Raw genomic sequence first — 19,593 nt, 5'->3', positions numbered from 1 at the left:
CAGGTGTATATATATATATATATGTGAATGTTTAAAATGTGAATGGAAATCTCAATATTGTTCCTATCAGATCTGTTATATCCATGTTAGTGACACACACCAACAAAGCCCAATTCTGTAAAATAAGTGTAAATAATATACACAATACTGAAGTTTGCCCCTGAAGAAGAAAGGTTCATCTTTGAAAGTGCTCGGGTTATAGGGTTCTTACTCATTTCTATCAAAACTTCTTGAACTTACCTGTTTTTCTAACATTATGAATAATAGTATATATGGTGTTAATTAAACACATCCTTACATACCTTTACAGATATACTTAATATTTTAGTATTATTCCCCATACTGAAAGAATGAACTGTAATGACATGTTTATAAGTTGTTTTTTTGTTAACACAAAACTACACAGTGAGCTATTTATGTTCTGCCAATCATGGGAAGAGAAACCTAATATAGCATTTTTGCAAGTTTACTCACATGTAGCTGTTTTATTACAAAACTGCCTTAGTTTGAAAATGTGCAAAATGTTTTTAACTGAAATAAAAACGATTTTATTATGTAATTCAATACCATAACAAAAATTAAATTGCACTTCAATTATAATTTAAAGTACTGTGCAGTATGTTTAATTACCATTGTATTTATAAAATTGCCAATATCTTTTACATATATATATACAAAATCAAAGGTTTTGTTTTCATAGGTCAATTCAAAAACCACTATTATCCCAATATAATTTGACTTTAAAACTAACTCACTATAGTTTTATATTTGAAAATTTGAGCTTAACACAATCAATCACTAGAAATATGATAAAAAAATCAAATGAACAAAGAAAACAAAGTCAAACAATATATAAAATATAAAATAAGACTGAAAACTATCTAACTAAATTGATAAGAACCAAATAAACAAAAAATTGAATAAAGCAAAATGAAAAGTACAGGGCAGGCTTTCAAATATAAAAGATAATTAATATAAGTTTAAAGCATATTTTAATTACATTTATATATGTATACACAACTTTCTCCTACATTTTAACTGCTGCAGTAAACCTATATGTAATTCCTGTTCATTCACTGCACTGCAGTGTCATATCCAGATTCTTTTCCATAGCACGAGATAACTCAAAACACTTTTTTCAGATCACCAGTCTATCTGAGACCACAAAGAAGATAAGCAGGAATGAGATGCAAGTACATAAAAACCTAAGTATCTTTTTGAAAATAATTTCAATTTTAAAAGTGTTAGAATACGTTAATTTACCATTGTTTGTAGAAATAGCTAGAATATGCACACATACTACAAAAGATGTTTGAATCTGGGAATGAAAGAGAAGTATCATCCTTTTTGTATGGAGAAGATATAACTGAATGATAAACCAAAGCTATAAATCACCAAACAGAAATTACCTGGAGGTTGAAAGAACATGAGACATAGGCTAGTAAACTGTGATTAAAGGGTGCCATGACCACTTCATGAAGCAGTCAGTGACACAAAAATATACAGTTGTATAATTATATCTGTGCTGTGATAGCAACCTCAAGTTTAAACACCAGACAAGATAAATCATATCATACTAACAGAAAGGAATGAACTAAGATAGGTACCCAGGATGAGGCCAATCAAAGATAACTTCACAGTCCACATGGATTTCATGATCAGATATTGTTAAAATCTTTGTAATGCATATAATTAGTAACCCAGCATTTTAAATGCACATAGTGTCAAGTTTACCATTTAGATGTTGTCAAAGTAAAAGTAAATTTTCACTGCTAAGGAATCACCTATTTACATGGGTGGTAGGCAAGAAAAGGAAATTTAATAGTGGAAAGCATGTGAACTGCTTTTCAGGTAGGGTTAATAGAAAAACATAAATCCTATCTTAAGAAGTATACCCTAAAGTAAACAAAACTACCACAAGAGTGGCTGACACAAGTGTTAATGTCCTCCACATACTGGCACTTAAAATTTCCAATAGAGAATAATAAGCTGAGCTTGTCATGGAGACACGAAGATGCTAAAGCTGATAAAGTATGAAATACTCAGAGTAAGTCACATTTAACAACCAAATAAACCCTTTAAAAAAGCTGCTTATAAAATTCTACCAAGAGATTTCTTTTATAGAAAATGCCATCCTGGTAAAGCTGAAAATCAATATCTAAGGTATAGAGCTGGGCAAATCAATATCCACAGTGTAGAGACAGGTGGTTTAGTCATTTATTTGATAAAGTCAATTACCTGTCAGCAATTATTATTGATTAGTGTCATATAAACTGTTCAGTTAATCAATATTCTGATTAACTCGATTAATCAAAATCAGTTTTTCCAATTATTACTGTTTTTGATTATTCCAACAGTCATTTATTAAAATTATGATTAAATTGACCATCATGAAAATAACCAACTAATCAAAATTACTGTTGCCCATTATCATTGTTTTCAATTATTCCAATGATCAATTAATCAAAAGTCTACATATATTGAATGCCATGAAAATAATCAACTAAATGAAATTGGTGTTTCTGATTATTACTAATTTCAATTCCAACAATCAATTTGTCAATAATGATTAAATCAACTGTCATGAAAGTAACCAACCAATACAAATTAGGGTTTCTGATTATTAATGTTTTCAATAATTCCAAAAATGATTAAATCAACTGTCATGAAAGCAACCAACCAACAGAAATTAGGGTTTCTGATTATTACTCTTTTCAATAATTCCAATAATCAATTGATCAATAATGATTAAATCAACTGTCGTGAAAGCAACCAACCAATACAAATTAGGGTTTCTGATTATTACCGTTTTCAATAATTCCAACAATTAATTCATCAAAAATGATTAAATCAACTGTCATGAAAGCAACCAACCAACAGAAATTAGGGTTTCTGATTATTACTGTTTTCAATAATTCCAACTCTCCAATTAATCGAAACATTGCTGTTTGTTTGTCGTTAAGCACAATGTTACATAATGGAGTATCTGTACTCTGCCCAATTTTAGTCTTACAGGTTATTGCTCTTTAGCCTTTTCACTTCAAGTTTGTTCAGCTTTGGTGATTCAGGAAGTCTTGTGTTTGATTCTCATTACCATAAAATTTGCTTGCTCTGTCTTTGTTTTGGCAAAGCTACTAAGGTAATCTGCTATTGTCATTAATTTTGAACTGCTGACTAGATGGAAAGAAACTGGCTGGCAGTACCTGGCACCAACTTTTTTCTTCTTGAAATCTGACTAGAGAGAAAGCAACAGTCTGGCAGCACCAGCCACTACCTCTTTTTTCAAGAACTGCTAACTATAGGGATGGCAAATGATTGGCATCACCCACTGCCAACTTATTTTTTTCCTGTCCTAAATGCTGATTAGAAGGAAAGTAATTGTCCAGCAACACCCATCCCCAGGCTTTTCTTTTTTCTTTATTTTTTTTCTTCTTGAACTACTGCCTAGAGGACAGGCAACCATTTGGCAGCACTTGCCACCAAATTTACTTTTTTTTCCTTCTTGAACTGATGACTAGAGGGAATGAAACCAGTTGCCTCCTTTTTTTTGTTTGTAACATGGTTTGAGGAACACTGTACTACTCAATTAGTCAAATGGAACTAATTAATGGAGGAATTGATTAATTGATTAGTAATTACCATAAACTGCTCAGTTCTATCAAGGTTTAAATTCAAGTGACAAAGGCTAGTAAAACCATCATCTGAACACAATATTTTGCTGCTAATTTGTTATTGTCATCAAATGTGTAAAGCTGATAAAAACTATTACTCTCAAATTTTAAGGAAGAACATAAACTGGTAAACAACATAAGAAGTAAAAAAACCTTGGACAAACAGGAAAGTAACATCAAGTAATTCAAATGTTCTTTTTTTAACATTCAAGGAGCTAATTGGAAGAATGGTGTAAATCTCCCAAACTTACCAGCTAAGACAAGAGATTGAAACTAGTTAAGCAGGAATGAAACCTCCATAAGGTACAACTGGATTCAATAAAAGACTAAGAGCAGATGGAAGACCACATAAGATCATCTGGAGTACCATAAAACACTATAAAAAAAAAGAATCAGAAGTGCATCAAAAACTTTAATTTTTCACATGTATGAAACCAATGAAGGGGAAGGGTTTGGAGATAACATCTGAGATATTTCTCCCAAAGTGGGCCTCATAAAAATGAACTACTTGTCTTAAAAATTTACTTTTTTTTGTAAGAAAATCAAAATGTCCATTTCATCCATGGAATTACTATGTGTCACTAAGAGATACTGGCCTTGAGAAAATCAAAGTTATATGAATAACTTTGAACAAAGGCATAAAAAATGCATAGAGAAGTTTCTAATAAATGAAGGATACTCCAAAAAATTAATCCCTCAAGAACAGGGAAACTTTGAACACAAATGAAGATAAAGAAAAATTATCAGGTTGGTGAAAGAAGACTTCACACATTAACCAGACTAAATACTGAAGACAAAGAAGAACCAATGTAAAGTTTGTCCAAAACTCAATGTAATGAAGGACAATACAAACAAAGCCATCATCTCTCTAGTATATTCAAAACATCAATATGAGATTCAGTTGTACAAGGGATAAAAAAAAAAAAACACAAAAGAGAATTTAGCCACAGACTATGAACAAATATGACATGCCCTGAAAGAGAATTAGATATAAAAATAAAAGAGTCTGCCAATATACAGATATTGAAAGACAAAGAAAAAAAGGGATACAACCAAATTATCCTCCCACCCAGATCTTGATAATATATGTGTGAAGTGAGGAAAAGACTAATCAAGAAACAACATGAAGCAAACAATCAGAAATTAAACTCATGAAATCAGTGAGGAAAGATATAATTTTAATCTATTCTGCTGCACCCAAATTAACGTCAAAATTATGAACTCCATCAGGGGTCAGCAGCCTATGGTCATGAGCCAAATTCATCCAAATTTGGCTCTTGAGTCTCTTAGTTATTCACATACTCAGAGAAAAGAAAAATTAAACATACTAAATAACTAACAGCATCATCATAAATATGTCACTGGCTGAATAACATCATCCACCTCACTGTTCTTTTAGATCCAAATACTCTCTACTCTTATTGATGTTTGTATTTCTGGAATGAGAAGTCTCATTAAAGCAGTGCATCAGAAGTACAATAATCAAATTACATTTGCTTAGGATTTATTTACATTGCACTGTGCAGTATACAAATTATGTGTGTGTGTGTATGTATATATATATGTCATAGATATATGTACTTGTTTGAATTTTTAAGCGTACTGTATTTTAATTTTTTGTTGTGGTATTGATAAATTGATATCCAAGTCATTTTCAATGAGTTTTTCTATCCAGTTAAGAGAATAAGTTTCTTAAAAAAAGAAAATAAATCTGTGTGTGTATGTTTCTTTCATTTAAAATTACAGAAAACATCAAGGTATGACAATTGGTGTTACCACTATCCCTCATCAAATGAATATTTGCATGGAAAACTCAGAATTAATTTTGAACAGCCCTATATAGTGCAGGGTTCAGTAACCTTTGTGTTCAAGAGAGCCAAACTGAACAGCAATTGAAAGAAAAGTCAATTGTTACAGGAAATGAATATATATATATAAAAAAAATATGTTTCATAATCACTGTATTTTATGTTATAAATAATGATTCTTATTCTTATGAATAGTTTAGTGAAATTAATCATAGCATTGCATGTTTTCATTTTATGAACTAACTACATGTAGATATTAATTTTCAAACAATTTCTAAATGCTTATGAGATAGTTATTTTCATTGCCTTAATTTTACATGTACTCACCTTGCTCATACTGCTACTAAGCCATGTCCAACCCACATATAATATTAAACCAATTAGTACTACCTACTGTACTAAAATGTTAGATGGCCTTTTTACATACATACCTTTTTAACCACATGTTGATACCACCAAAGGCTGAAGAGTTTTGCCAAGTAACAATACAATCTAGTTATAAATATTCATAAAAGAGAACAAAATAAACCACAAAGTCTACAAAGCCCAAAAGCAGGAAAAGTGAACTGGGAATCTCTCCAATGTTAACCTAGATCCTCGGAGATCTCAAGCAGTGAACTGGGAGCCTCTCCAGTGTTAACCCAGGTCCTCGGAGATCTGAAGCAGGATGGGAGTCTCAGAGAAGAAAAGTGTGATCAAAAACATTCGTACATTATGGTGTAGCTTTTGTTACACGCACCATTGTGCTCTCTCACAGTGAAAGAGGTTTTCAGACTATCTGTGGTTAATGTTAGATGTTGCACTCTGGTTCTGTTCATCTTGTGGTGGTATAGTTTTAAATAAGAAACACATTTACTTATATTGGATAAAAAACTGATTAATAAGTCTAGTTTAAAAAGTTATAACCAAAAATACTTTTTGCTATGCAAGAATGCAAAGTTACGAAAAAATCTACAACAAGCTGTTTAAAACACCTAAAAGTCATATAAAACTCATCTGTTTAACACTCCCTATAACTGACTGAGAAGGGTTAGCAAGAGCTGGTATACCTCCAAACTGTAGTACTCAGCAGATCATATGGAATATGCTTTCTAATATTAGTAAATATGTTTCATATTTCAACTATGTGGTTTGATTTATCAGGAAATGAACAATCATGAAAATAAAATAATGAAAGGAATCTTACTCAGAATGAAAAAAACTGCTAGAGAAAACGGCAGAAACACGAGCACAAGATCTACCTCAACAAGTGTGAACCATAAAATGCAGGATAAAGAATAAACATATCACATATCAAGTAAACATTGTTTTTTTATTAGTATAGTGAGAAACTTCAGTGTCTATGTCTAGCTCTCAACTAACTCATTAGTATTATTTTCACAAATACATTTTATGCTTATTGTTTTGTTAATTTGTATAAACATTACACCATGATTCCCTATAATTTAACTTTGGATTAGGTTTCTGTCAAATACATATGTAAAAATGTACTCACATATGTATATATAATTACTTTAATACTGTTAATGGGGAGTTTGAACAACTACATGTATTTCAAATTGAAAAGCTTACCATCAGTGGAGGTAAGTACAAACAGATCAGGAATGCCTTGTTTCTTTCCTGAACCACTGCCAGCAGTCAAGCGAGGTAACCAATGGATATCAGTTGGATACAGTTCTTCAGGAAGAGATGCTACTTTTGTGGTATCACCAGTCAAGAGGTTCCAAGACAACACCTGATGGTCATCACCACATGAATAAACCTCTTCAGTGGAGTTCCAAGCTACACAACTCACCAGTTCACGATGTTTGGTGGAATTAAGTAAAATATTTACATAAAAGGTTTTTGAGGACTACTTTATTATTCATCCATTTCACTGGAAATTAATTCATATATCAAAGGACTTCATAAAACATTTAAGTTAAAATTACAAACGTGTACACATATGTAAAATCCCTAATAAAGAAAACAATCAACTTTTCCTTTTCTCATAGCAATTATTTTCAAACTAAAGGTAATAATACCAATCAACCAACAAAAAATTGTGACAGATTTGGATGGGTACACAGCATGTACTACTTTTTGAAAATGTCTTGTTTCTTCTCCAATAGAATACTTCATTGCCCTAACTTTCACCCTACTCACTCCAACCTGCCTGTACATATACAAAAATACTGCTGTTAGATATTTTCATTTAGATACATACAAACCACCACTTTACTTCCAAAAAACAAACAGAAAACAGCATGATGCTTTACAACATTAACATGCCATCTGATGTGGTTACATGGAATCGAAATAAATACAACTTAAGGCCTGCCATTTTATTTATTGATAATTTTAACAGTTTGATTAAAAATCTTTTTTAATTTTATGTTTAAGCTGTTCTCCTTGTGTATAACAGATATTATCAAATGTTATCATTTTTCTATATTGAAAATGTATTTCCAAAAGGTATTTACCCCCTCTCACAAGATTAGCTATTCCCATTCATTGCTGCCCTCTATCTGCCAAATTTTTCTTTGTACATGCCACAAGCCTTCCACTCCCTCTTACTGGAATTGCAAGATCCCAACATGTCACTCAGGAAAATCATCATGCATCACTTCTCACCAATAGGAGCATGACAAGCTCTACACTCCTCTACCAAACTATCACTTCAAAGTCTGGCAAAAGACATCAGCACCAGAGAAATGTGGGGAGGAAGGGTGAGAAGTTTGAGAAGAGGTAAGTACCTATTATAAATACATTTTCAGTATAGGAAAATTATAACTTCAGATATGATACTTACCTCCAGTCACAAGATTAGCTAGAATCCCACATTGATGAGGAAGGGGGACTGGTGTGAGGGAACGACAGAAGTACCCCCCAAAAGCATCAGAAGGATACCACTGGAAATGAGAGATTCAGATCCGAAGATCAGGAGAGGAGAACCGCACCACTTCTTAGCCAGGTATATTCCCAACTGTAGAATGTGTAAGATTTACGGGCAGAAAAAGAGAGGCGCACATCCAAGTGGGGAAGAATGTGGCAGGAAAGTGATCCTAATCATAGAAATATACTGTAACTCAATCCCACAATGAGAAAGGTGGGTAAACAAAGGATGCACTCCTAGGTGTAGAGTGGCTAAGGCACAGTGGACCGTATTTGGTAGATTAACCACATCCCAAACCTGCCTGAAGGCCTCAACATCTGTGTAAAGGTAGGATGAGGATCATACCGCCTTTACCTCAAACCCAAGAACCAGGGATTGAGAATCACTCTGACTCCTGGGTATGACATTACGATTAATTCTCGATCTGGGAACTTGACATCCGGTATCAAAAGGATGTCTATAACATGCATTCATCTCCTTGGACGAAACCAAAACAATCCCACATACTACCACTATGAGCCACAACACAGACGGAGGAAATTGAGGGAGGAAAATAGAAAACCCGAAACCTGTGTGAGGACTTATGTTCATTGGTTCACTCTAAATCCAAAACCTGTCCATGGGGTACCGAAATCCACATGAGGGTAGGATAAGGGCTCCCAATCAAAGGGGTGAACTGCCTTCTGACATCTCCCTCCATTGTCAATGGTTATTCCAGGCAGATATCACATCATCTATACCCACAGAACACCACTACCCTACTCTGTACCTGAATGGTTATTGTATGGAACTCACTCAACAGGGTGCCTCTATGGTCAACCACCCCAGTGGCTTGGAACTGGAAACTGGTAAAGACTCCCATCCTCCACTCAAAGAAAGTGGAGAGTCCAGAGGAACGTCATCACCTGAGACAGTGCAATGGGTGACTACAAAACTTTATTTTGAAAAGCAGACCAGACTGAGTTATTCACTCCAGGCAAGGCAGGGATGGGCATCAATCTCCTTCTGCTTTACCCATGCAGTCCATGGGTGGTACGGATCCGGGACAGGTATGATTATAAAGGAAAACATCATGAGGTCATGCTCCTACAAGTGATCATGTGGAACACCTTATCTCATTGATGAGTATGCAAAGCCATGGAAGATAAAGAGGGAGTCAATATGGCTGGACAGTGCAGATTTCGAGTTAAAGAATACCTGGTCAGGCACTACTCGCCACAGAGCGGGATCCTTGGAATAAAGTAATAGAGAAAGGTCCCTGAAAAGAAAGGAAAGTATGAATAAAAAATAAAAACTTACCAGTTAGAGTTGCACTGAAGTCTGAAGAATGGCCATAGATAGTAGACAAAACCACAATATGATGGAGAGAGTGGGAGATGAACATAGTGGGTATGGTCCATATGCAAGACTGTCGAATCTCCTTCTCTGGACAAGAAGGAAGGGAAAAGTGAGGTGTTGAATCTGATGGGAGGACACCTGGAACAAATTTCAGAAGGAAGAAGGTTGGTAGGAATAGGCCAATCGACCCAAAAAACTGACTCAATTGGTAAGGGTAGAAGGTGAAAGATCACAAACAGAGGAGGATTGTCAGGGAATAAAAAGTCTGGTACATGTACACTGGAAGAAAGCAGAATGGGCAATATAACATTGAAGAGCACCCTGACCATGCACAGAAGCCTATTTGGATCCACTCAAGAGTAAATATGGGAAATAGGAGAAAAGGAGGAACCACCCTAATGAGCTGCAAAGGTCTTAGGGAAAGAGGAACAATCTGGATAAAGGAGAGGATAGGTAGGGTGATAAAAGGTATGTGAAACGTTAATGGCAAAGAAATCATACCATCAATGTCCACAAGCTAAGAGAAGAAGGAAATATGTAGTTCAAACAGATGTAAAGTACAGGAGTAGAGGACCACATTAACATCCCAGCCTGGAAGGGTAGGTGACTTGGTGGGGGGGGGGGGCAACATATCTGTAAGAAATTCATTAACATGGTAAGGACAGGGGAAGTAAAAACTCTATGGTATTATGAAAACGAAAGGTATGGAATAAGACCGCCCAATATACTGAAAGCAAGGAGACCAAAGACCCATGTTCAAAGATCCAGGTGAGAAATTCTGCCACACACACAAGCCACAGTAGACCAATCAGCAGGAAATACTCTAGTTGTAGACCTCTGGTGGAATACCTACCACTTACGTAGGTACACCTCCATGGAAGATGGGCAGATGGAACCAACTAACAAGGAAGCAACATGTGAAACTGGATCTTCTAGCCAAGAATCGGACAAAAGCAAAGCATGAAGACACAGGACAAGTGACCAAGGTTGATGAAGAAGGTAGAGAGAAAGTGGAAGAAGAACAGGAGGGGAGAGGAGCAGTTGCTGTAACCATGGAAACCTAGGCTGAGCTAGCCAATAAGGAGCAATCAGGAGGACCCAACAAGGAGTGGAGTGGATGAAAGAAATCACCCAATGAAGTAATCAGATGGGTCGGTATATATAGATACTTGTGTGACCAATACTGGCTCAAGGTATCGACTGCCAGAGCCTGGGGATGAGGTACAGGTAACCAAAAGAGAGGTAACGTGTTGTTGAGGCCTGTAGCAAAGGCATCCACATGGTGAAAACCCACCAATAGCAAAGATCCCTGAAAACAAGGGGATCTAATGACCACTCTGTGGAACATATCTGGTTAGGGAGCAAAAAACAATCCATGACCAGGTTGAAAGCATTCAGCACATGATAATTAAAATAATGTGATGTGCATGGGCCCAGTATAAGAGATCTAACACCTGAAAACAGAGATCTCTGGACCGGGTACCCCTTGGTTGTTGATATGTGCCACCAACATAGAATTGTCTGAATGAACCATCACCAGACAATATCGGGCAAGAAGAAGGAAGTGATGCTAACGACTGACATATGACTAAAAGTTTGAGGACATTGATATGCAAAGCGCTTTCGTGACTAACCCATGCTTCCCATCCCTGAAGGGATGTGCCCATGAAAAGATGTAGATCTGAATGCGGAGGAGGAAGCAGCATGCTTGCTGATGTATGGGTTTTGTCCAACCATCAAAGCACGGAAGAAGGAAGGGGTTGAAAGAGGATCCCAAGCGAGGTTCCATCAATTGTGAAGTGCCCACTGAAGGGATCTCATATGGGCACAACCAAGAGGGTTCAGTGATGCCCTTGTTGACCACATCCCCAAAAGCAATAAAACCTCATGAGCAGTTAGTGACTGAGCTGATAGAGCGTGGCAAACCAACAGTTCCATTGAACAACGTTGTAAAGAAGAAGGCTGGGCCTGACTGATATAAGTGTTGATAAAACTCCCAAATGGACAAGATATTGAGTGGGTCTGAGGAAGGACTTCTCCAGTTTGATCAACCAGTCCACCTGAGCTGCCACAGAAAGGAGCTGCCAAGTATGTTTGACTGATTCCTGTTTGGAATGAGCCAGAAGAAGCCAGTCATCCATGTAATAATGAAATTGCAGCCCTAGAGTATAGAGATGTCGAGCAAAATATGTAAGATGCCGAGGCAAGTATGAAGGGGATAAACCACCCCGAGATGGACAAAGCGAAGATAAGGTTGAAACTGAGGTGATGTCGGTATATGTAGGTAAGCACTGAAGAAATCCATTTTGGTCATCCACAAACCCAGAGAAAACACCAATCTTGGGTGAGAAAAGACTCCATGGTAAGCCTGGTTAGTGAAACAAAGTGGTCGAAGTGAGATAAATTGGTTACTGGCCGCCAATCCCCGGTTTTCTTGGGGACAATGAAAAGGTGGGAATAAAACCCTGGGAAGAATGGGAAGCAGGTTCAAAGGAAATGGGGTAAGGAAAGACAGAAGGTGGGGAAAGAAACTGGACAATGAATCCTTCTGACAGAACCTGAAGCACCCATTGATCGCTGATGAAGGACGCCCGCCAGCCACGAAGAAACTCGAACAGCCGAGTATTGGTAGCAATGGGGGGGGGGGTGCATCATCAAGGAAAGCAAGAAGTACCCTTAGTAGAAAGGATGGGGAAGGACAGGAAACAGTAATTGGAGGCATATGAGGCTATGACTAAGAAAAACAGACTATGACTTCAGGATTTATTGCACAGAAAAATTCACCAAATTTGAGTGCAGAAAATAAGGAGACAAGAATTAATTAATATGTTCTAATGGAAGAAATAGGCAGAATGAAAGCAAATTAATTTAAAAAACAACCACTTCATGAGGAAACAAAGTCGAACATGAAGATTAAATGAACAAAAGAGCACATCTGAACACAAGTACTGCCAAACAAGAAGTGATAGTTTGGTAGAGGAGCGTAGAGGGAGTCACATGTGTCATGTGAGCATATCATGCTCCTATTGGTGAGGAGGTGATGCATGATAATTTGCATAAGACATGTTGGAATCTTGCAATTCCAATATGGGAAAACAGAAGGCTTGTGGCATGCATAAAGAAAAAGTTTGCATATAGAGGACAGCACTGAACAAGAATAGCTAATCTTGTGAAAGGAAGTAAGTAACGTATTGGAATTTGTCGACTATATCTTTAAAATCTTCTGAAGCTGGGCAATTAATGAAATTTGCTAATCAATTATTTGTTGGGCTCATTAATCAATTCCATTAAACTAATACATTATTCTCACACGAGATTTATCTTTGTTTTCACCTTGTTTTTTAAAGAATTTTTCAAAATATCCTTTCTTTAATATGTTAGACATAAACAGCTATGGAAATTTATGATTAAGTTACTTTTGTAAATATAACATATTGTACATCATATATGCAATGTAATTTGAAACCTGTACCAGGCTTGAAATATGATTAATACCATTTCATAGTTTCTACTCTCCCTCTTACAAATTTTCACAAGACTACTCTACTAAAACTAAATAAACTAACTTTTTGTTCAAAATAATTGTCCATAGATTTCATGTAATAAAACCAGTAAAGATTCTTGTCACAATGTGTGATAGATGACATATCACTCAGCAAAAATAAATCAGCCTTGATCCTAAAAGAACAAAGACAGTACAACATTTACTGTTTGGCATGAAAATTTGTGATGAAGCTAGATGGCTTCTTTGCAGTAATTAAAATGAATTATAAACTGAAAATTGAGGTATTATAAGAAATATCAAAATCACTGTAATATGAAAAAATCTGTAATTACACAACTTTTCAAATGTTTTTTTTTCTAATTCCATTATCAGTGTGAAAAACTTAAAAATAGTTCACAACTTTAAAAGTATAAAAAATACAAACTTTAAAGGAAGAAGTTTTTGATACAGATAGAAGTTTAGAAAACCCCCTTAAAATTGTTTATATCTTTACATGTGTTTTTTTGAAGAAAAAAAGCAAACTTTAGCCCTTTCTAAATTGAACATATTTGAGAATTACACAAGGCAAGTAACGACAAATTATGCATTACAGCCTACAGGTAACAATTCTGTACAATGCATTATAAACTGTTTATTGGATAAAATGTTACAAGAAACTATGGTCTTCGGAAGACATAATTAAACAACTAAAACTACCAATAAATCAAATGTCTGTGATTTTAATTATCTGAAATCACGCAATACATGATCTCAGTGTATTTATTATGCTATGTTACTGTTGTGTTTTTATCACCTGTTAAACACAATGAAATATTCTATGGCTTTCCTTTAAACACTGTTTCAGCAGTTTTTAACCCTTTGATGATTTAAAGCCTGAAATACCTTCTGGTTCTTAACAATAGTTGTAATGTTAAATAGCTAATGAACTCTGCTTCAATTCATTTACTCATCCATTCAAAATTTTGTAATAATTTATTCAAATATTCTACAAATAGCAATCAGCTAAAGATATCAACATTTTAATAATAAAAAAATATCCCAAAACATAATACAGTTTCTGAAAACATATACACGTAACTGTTTTAACACATTCTTACACATTAAGCTAATAAAAGTAATGGTAATTATTTGAAAGAATAATCACGAAATTTCAAAAACTTATTAAAATGATTCTGTAACAATGTTCTTAAATATAGTTTTCATTTTATTATAATAAAAACATTTAAACTTTTAAACAAAGAAAAAGATATGTTTAGGATCTTTCTGAAGATAAGTCTTGAACCTCATTTTCTGTCCTGTTCAAATTCTGTGGAGATGAACAACAGAACATTAGAGAACTTTTCTTTTCAGAAAAACAAGATCAACTCGGATATCTTCTTGAATAAAAAAACTAAGGCACATTACCAAAGAAATACAAAATGAAGAGATCTACAAAGGAACATTTACTCTTAACTCTTCCACTGTCATGTTTACAGACAAACAATTCTTCCAGTGCCAAGTATATTTTTAGATACATAATATACATAACCTGTTAGTCCATCTAGGCTATTACACTCATTAACTATAAAAACTCATTATATTCAAATATCTATCAAGGCTCCCTTATACTTCCTTAAGTGTTTGGTTTCCACCACATCTAAAGGCAGCTCATTCCAAATTCCAACTACCCTGTTAGAAAAATAAAACTATCTTAGCTGAAGATGACTCCTACCCTACCAAAAAGTATATTTGTATCCCCTAGTCTTACCTTTTCAATCATTAAATACAAAAAAAGGTAAGACTTTAACACTATCAATTCCCTTTACAATCTTATACACCTCAATAAGATCCCTTCTAACTCTTCTTTTTTTTCAGAAATTTTAACCTATCCTCGTATGTCAATCTTTCCATCATAGGAATCATCTTGGTGTCCTTCCTCTGAGCACTGTCCATCAATTCAATGTCTTTTCTAAGGTATGGAGTCCAAGACTGATTATATTACTCCAAATGTGGACTAATGACCTACATTATAGCCTTTTTAGACTTGTATTCAATAATTCTGTTATGTGCACATTATCAAAATCTTTCTAAAATTCTAAGCATGCTAAATCCTATGCATTATCAATGTCCATTTTTGAAGAAACCTAACAAATTTGTACAACACGACCTTCCCTTTCAAAATCCATGCTGACTATGCACAGTAATACAAAACTTGTTTAAACACTCTTGTAGAATTTATTTATCAGCTCTTGCAACTTCTCAACCACTGGTGTAAAATTAACTAGTCAATAATTACCTGGGGATTGTCTATTCCTGTCCCTATGAAATATGTGCAATATTGGAAAATTAATAATCTATCATCTTAACACTTTTAAAAATTAAGTTCAGGGTCCATAAATATTATCTGCTCTTTTACTTCATCATTATTCTAGGATTAATCAGTAGCAGATTCAGGAAATGGATCCAAGGGGTCTATACCTCCCCCCCCCCTCCTTTTCCAATGTTTTCAGTGTTAGCTATTGTCATTACTTTGTACAAGTAAGTTCATTTATTTTACATTAGTTAACATCATTTGTAGTGTAGGCCTATGGCAGTGTACAAATGTTAAACCTTGTAAAAATGTTAGAAGTGGAATTTGGAAATAATTTATCATTACTAAGTGGACTGGATAATTTAAAAGAACCTGCCAATGAGAGATCTACACTACTGTAAACCCAACTTCAAGAAACTGTAAACTTTTATCTGAGAGAGAGAGCACTGAGTGGTTAAGCAAAATGAAAAGAAATGTTTTTGTGCTTTAAGAAATATTTACTAGTTCTAGCAAGTGAGCTGAAAGGAATGTATTCCTTTCTGAATTTTGCTTTTTAACCATAAGCATTTTCCTAAATAGATGAATGTGTAATTAATTTACTAGTTAACTGAAAATATTACTTATATAAAATTATTTAAATTTAGTAGAAAAATGGACACTGTCAAGAGTTAATTAAACAAAAAAGAAAAAGTAAATTTTATTTTATAGCTAATGGGTATTACGGAAGTATCTGACTTCAGGTTTGTTTTTTAATGCTCACCTTAACTGCACAAAAGGTAATGGATAACACTTCTTTCAAAATACTTTAAAACTTATTAAGGTAGAAACATGGTTGAAAAAATGGTATTCCTAGACTGACCAATTTCTTAGTACAAGGGATTTTTTTTTTTAAATTCAACTTACACAAATATTGAATAAAAGATTCTGATTTAGAAAAGGTTGGGAAGCTTGAAGTAAAGCTACTGCTCTGACAATTTTCTCCTTGATGAAGCTCAGAAAAGGGTTAAAGCAGTCTGTAACTTTTATTTCACAAAATTCTCTTGACACTGGATAGATTCAGGATGACCGAGAGGTTCCTAATGTGATCCCTTTTTTATTATTTTTTTAAAGGATTTAAGTGAGGATACATGAAACTTCAGACTTAGTATAACTTCTATTGTTAGCAGCAAAGTACTGGAGTTTAATGTCAAAGAATTGTATAAAAGAATTTGGAAATATGGTATTTAATTACTGATTCTTAGCTTGGTCTTAAAAACATTTTTTTTTATTTCCTAACTTACTGAATATTGGAGTTTTCTGATAGAGCTTCAACGTTCTTAGATGAAAGCACTCTGATGTTGTGTATCTTCACGTTTACTTTGAAGGTGCTTCATGAGATTAATCATTAAGTTGCAAGCTTATTGAATTGGTGAAGAATGTTGAAAGATTACACAAATTGGTTTAGTAGCAAAAAGCAGTATGTGGTTAGAAAAGGGAATATATTTCCAACTGGAAGAATGTGACTAGTTAGGTCTCTCACAGATCTGCTTTAGAACTTTTGTTGTTAATCAAGTTAACCACTTAAATAGTTTACTTTACAAAATTACAACAAGGTTCACCGACAAAACTACAGTGCTAAGAAAAGTTGAATAATGAGAATGCCACTCTTAGTTATAAAAGGGTCATAAATCTGATAAGAGGATTTAATCGTGAGTAATGATATTTTGCAAAAATCATTGCCAATGAGTTTACCAACAGAATTACACAAAAAATATGTCAACATCAAGGAATAACTGCACATTGCTCCTAACACATTCTTTATATTTGAGAGATGTTTGGTACAGAAATATCAAACATAAAAAAACATATCAAACCTTTTCCATGAAGTGGATTATATGAACTGGTTTATTGGAAACATTAAGAGTGGCTTCATGGTAATTTCCAAGTATTAGGTGTGTTATTTAACTTCAAAATAAAAAGGATTTTAAAACATTGTTGTGCCATTTAATCAGCACTTAAGTCATACCTATATGTTCGTGTTTTGAAAAATGCTTAGGAATTTATTGAAACATGGAATTCAACAATATTCTTGCAAGTCCAGCAAAATCTTATGGCACAACATCAAACAAAAGATTTAATGTTTTCACTCTTTAGCGGTTACGATAAGAATGCCCTGTATAAGCCGAGTTGAAATTAATAATAACATATGATACAGCATAATTCAGCTTCAAAAGTGAAACTAATATTAAAAAGTAGTAATAACAATAAAAAATGTCATTATATATTAAAATAAAACAAAACTAAGTTTTTATTGCACAAAAGATTAACATTAAACTCATTCAACTAGTGCTAGAACTTACAAGTGGTACTCACACTAGTATTAGTAGTAGTAGTGAGTAAGAAATGTGCAAAGCTGCACATACTGAACTCTGATGGCTGTTCAATATATCAAATGTTAACACTATTAACAGTAACATATAAGTTTAAATTGTACTGCTAAGTGTTACAAAATTACATGCATTTAGCTTAGTAAATAAATAAATACATAATATATATAATTATTATAATATACTAATAGTATTTTTCATTTTTTTTCAATCATTTCCTTATTTAAAATAATTTAAACTTTAAACCGCTATTAATATTATAATTTAAAATTACAGTATAGTACAACTACAACAGTACAACTTACAAGTTAAAACTAGGTTATCGTTATACTTTGTTACTAAAAATAAAATATTCGCTTCGGTTAACTTATAGTTATAGCCATGATTTTTTCTTGTCGTAGTTATATTCCAATATTTTCGATTCGCATTTGACGAGCCTAAACTACGTAGACATAGGCTTAATAATAAATAGCCTAAAACTGATTCTTAGGTTCATCTCAACTTTCAAGTAACTTCTCTTTTACAGATTTAAATACAAAATTTTATTTAAAATCTGATTAAGGTTGAATGTTACTCATAACAACATCATCATAAAATGAAAGTTGTTTGACGATTTACCTTTTTTCTAAAAAAATATACTGGAATATGTAATCGACATATTTACTTCATGATATATTAATTGGCGAAATTGCAACACTTGTCAGGTATATAATCGATACACAAGAATTTAATGGAGGTAAGGTAATTGTGTCTTTAAAGGCAGCAGCTAAACGTTCCTTCTGCTTTAGTGTAGTTGACACATCAGAACATACAAAATGTGGTTTCGAATTGGCAGAAAAAAGAACTGCAAAAAATCCAACCTTAACTTTATAATTTTTTTGGAATTATAATAAGATATATATTTTAGTATATATAGTTCATGTACTAATGGCATTAAAAGTAGCAGTTTCTTTGACTAGATAAGTTTAGAGTTTAAAGTTTTTTAAATTTTGTATCACTCATTATTCGTTTTCCATTTTTTAAATTTATTTATTCAAGGAAGTTAAGGCTTTTGGAAGGGGGCGCAGGGTTATCAAAATAGCAGCTCCGATCGAGAAATGTGTGAGATTTCAAGAGTGTCGTCTGCTACGTTTTTTAACTTTTAAGTGTTTTGTTTTCTATTTTGTAGCTTTTAGTTATAGAGGATTGTGTGTTATATTACAAACTACGGTCATGCAAGCATGTTTCCACTCGATGGGAAGTCTGAATAATAGTTTAGTATTTGCTATTGGATATAACAACGAAACATAATTTTGATATGTTTAATAAATAGTTAAAATACGTAATACGAACAAACTTACCTTAATCAGTAACTTTCATGAGTTTTACTTTTAGCCTATTGACGCTATTGTATTGCAAAACAAGTTATATCATTTAGTGAACATAGCAAAGCTTTGAATTTTATTAAACTTATAAAATAGTAACTTACAGTGTGAAAGTCTATGGATATAGCCTTTAGAGTTTTATAAAATGCAAGTAATGAAAAATCTTTTCATTGTTTTTGAAAGATTGATATTAGCCATCCCCACATTTACTTCCTTTTTTGAAATATTTTTCTTTACTTGTTTTTAATGTAGTGTTTCAATAGACATAGGAAGGTTGTATTTATAACTAAGTTCTAAACACAATAAGGTTCCAACTGTAATATTTATTGTTTATCCATTATTGGCTAGTAATTCCTGTTTCACACTTTACTTAGCT

The 19,593-nt window shown here is 33.6% G+C and overlaps 1 protein-coding gene across 1 annotated transcript in view; it reads right to left on the bottom strand.

The window, feature by feature from the left end:
* LOC106464243 (intraflagellar transport protein 80 homolog) overlaps positions 1-18,637 on the bottom strand; it is a 48,734-nt gene extending 30,097 nt beyond the window's left edge. Inside the window, exons 1-3 of the mRNA XM_022391960.1 lie at positions 18,472-18,637; positions 14,448-14,503; positions 7,052-7,285 (exon numbers count right to left, since the gene is read on the bottom strand). Of these exons, the coding sequence (XP_022247668.1) occupies positions 7,052-7,285; positions 14,448-14,484 (271 nt within the window). The 5' untranslated portion in view covers positions 14,485-14,503; positions 18,472-18,637. The remainder of the gene's footprint in view (positions 1-7,051; positions 7,286-14,447; positions 14,504-18,471) is intronic.
* Between the last annotated feature and the right edge of the window lie 956 nt (positions 18,638-19,593).

The sequence above is a fragment of the Limulus polyphemus genome, unplaced genomic scaffold (genome assembly GCF_000517525.1).
Source record: "Limulus polyphemus unplaced genomic scaffold, Limulus_polyphemus-2.1.2 Scaffold1597, whole genome shotgun sequence".
Classification (NCBI taxonomy): Eukaryota; Metazoa; Arthropoda; class Merostomata; order Xiphosura; family Limulidae; genus Limulus; species Limulus polyphemus.
Note: the sequence above shows the minus strand (reverse complement) of the source record. Positions and strands in the feature narration are given on the sequence as shown.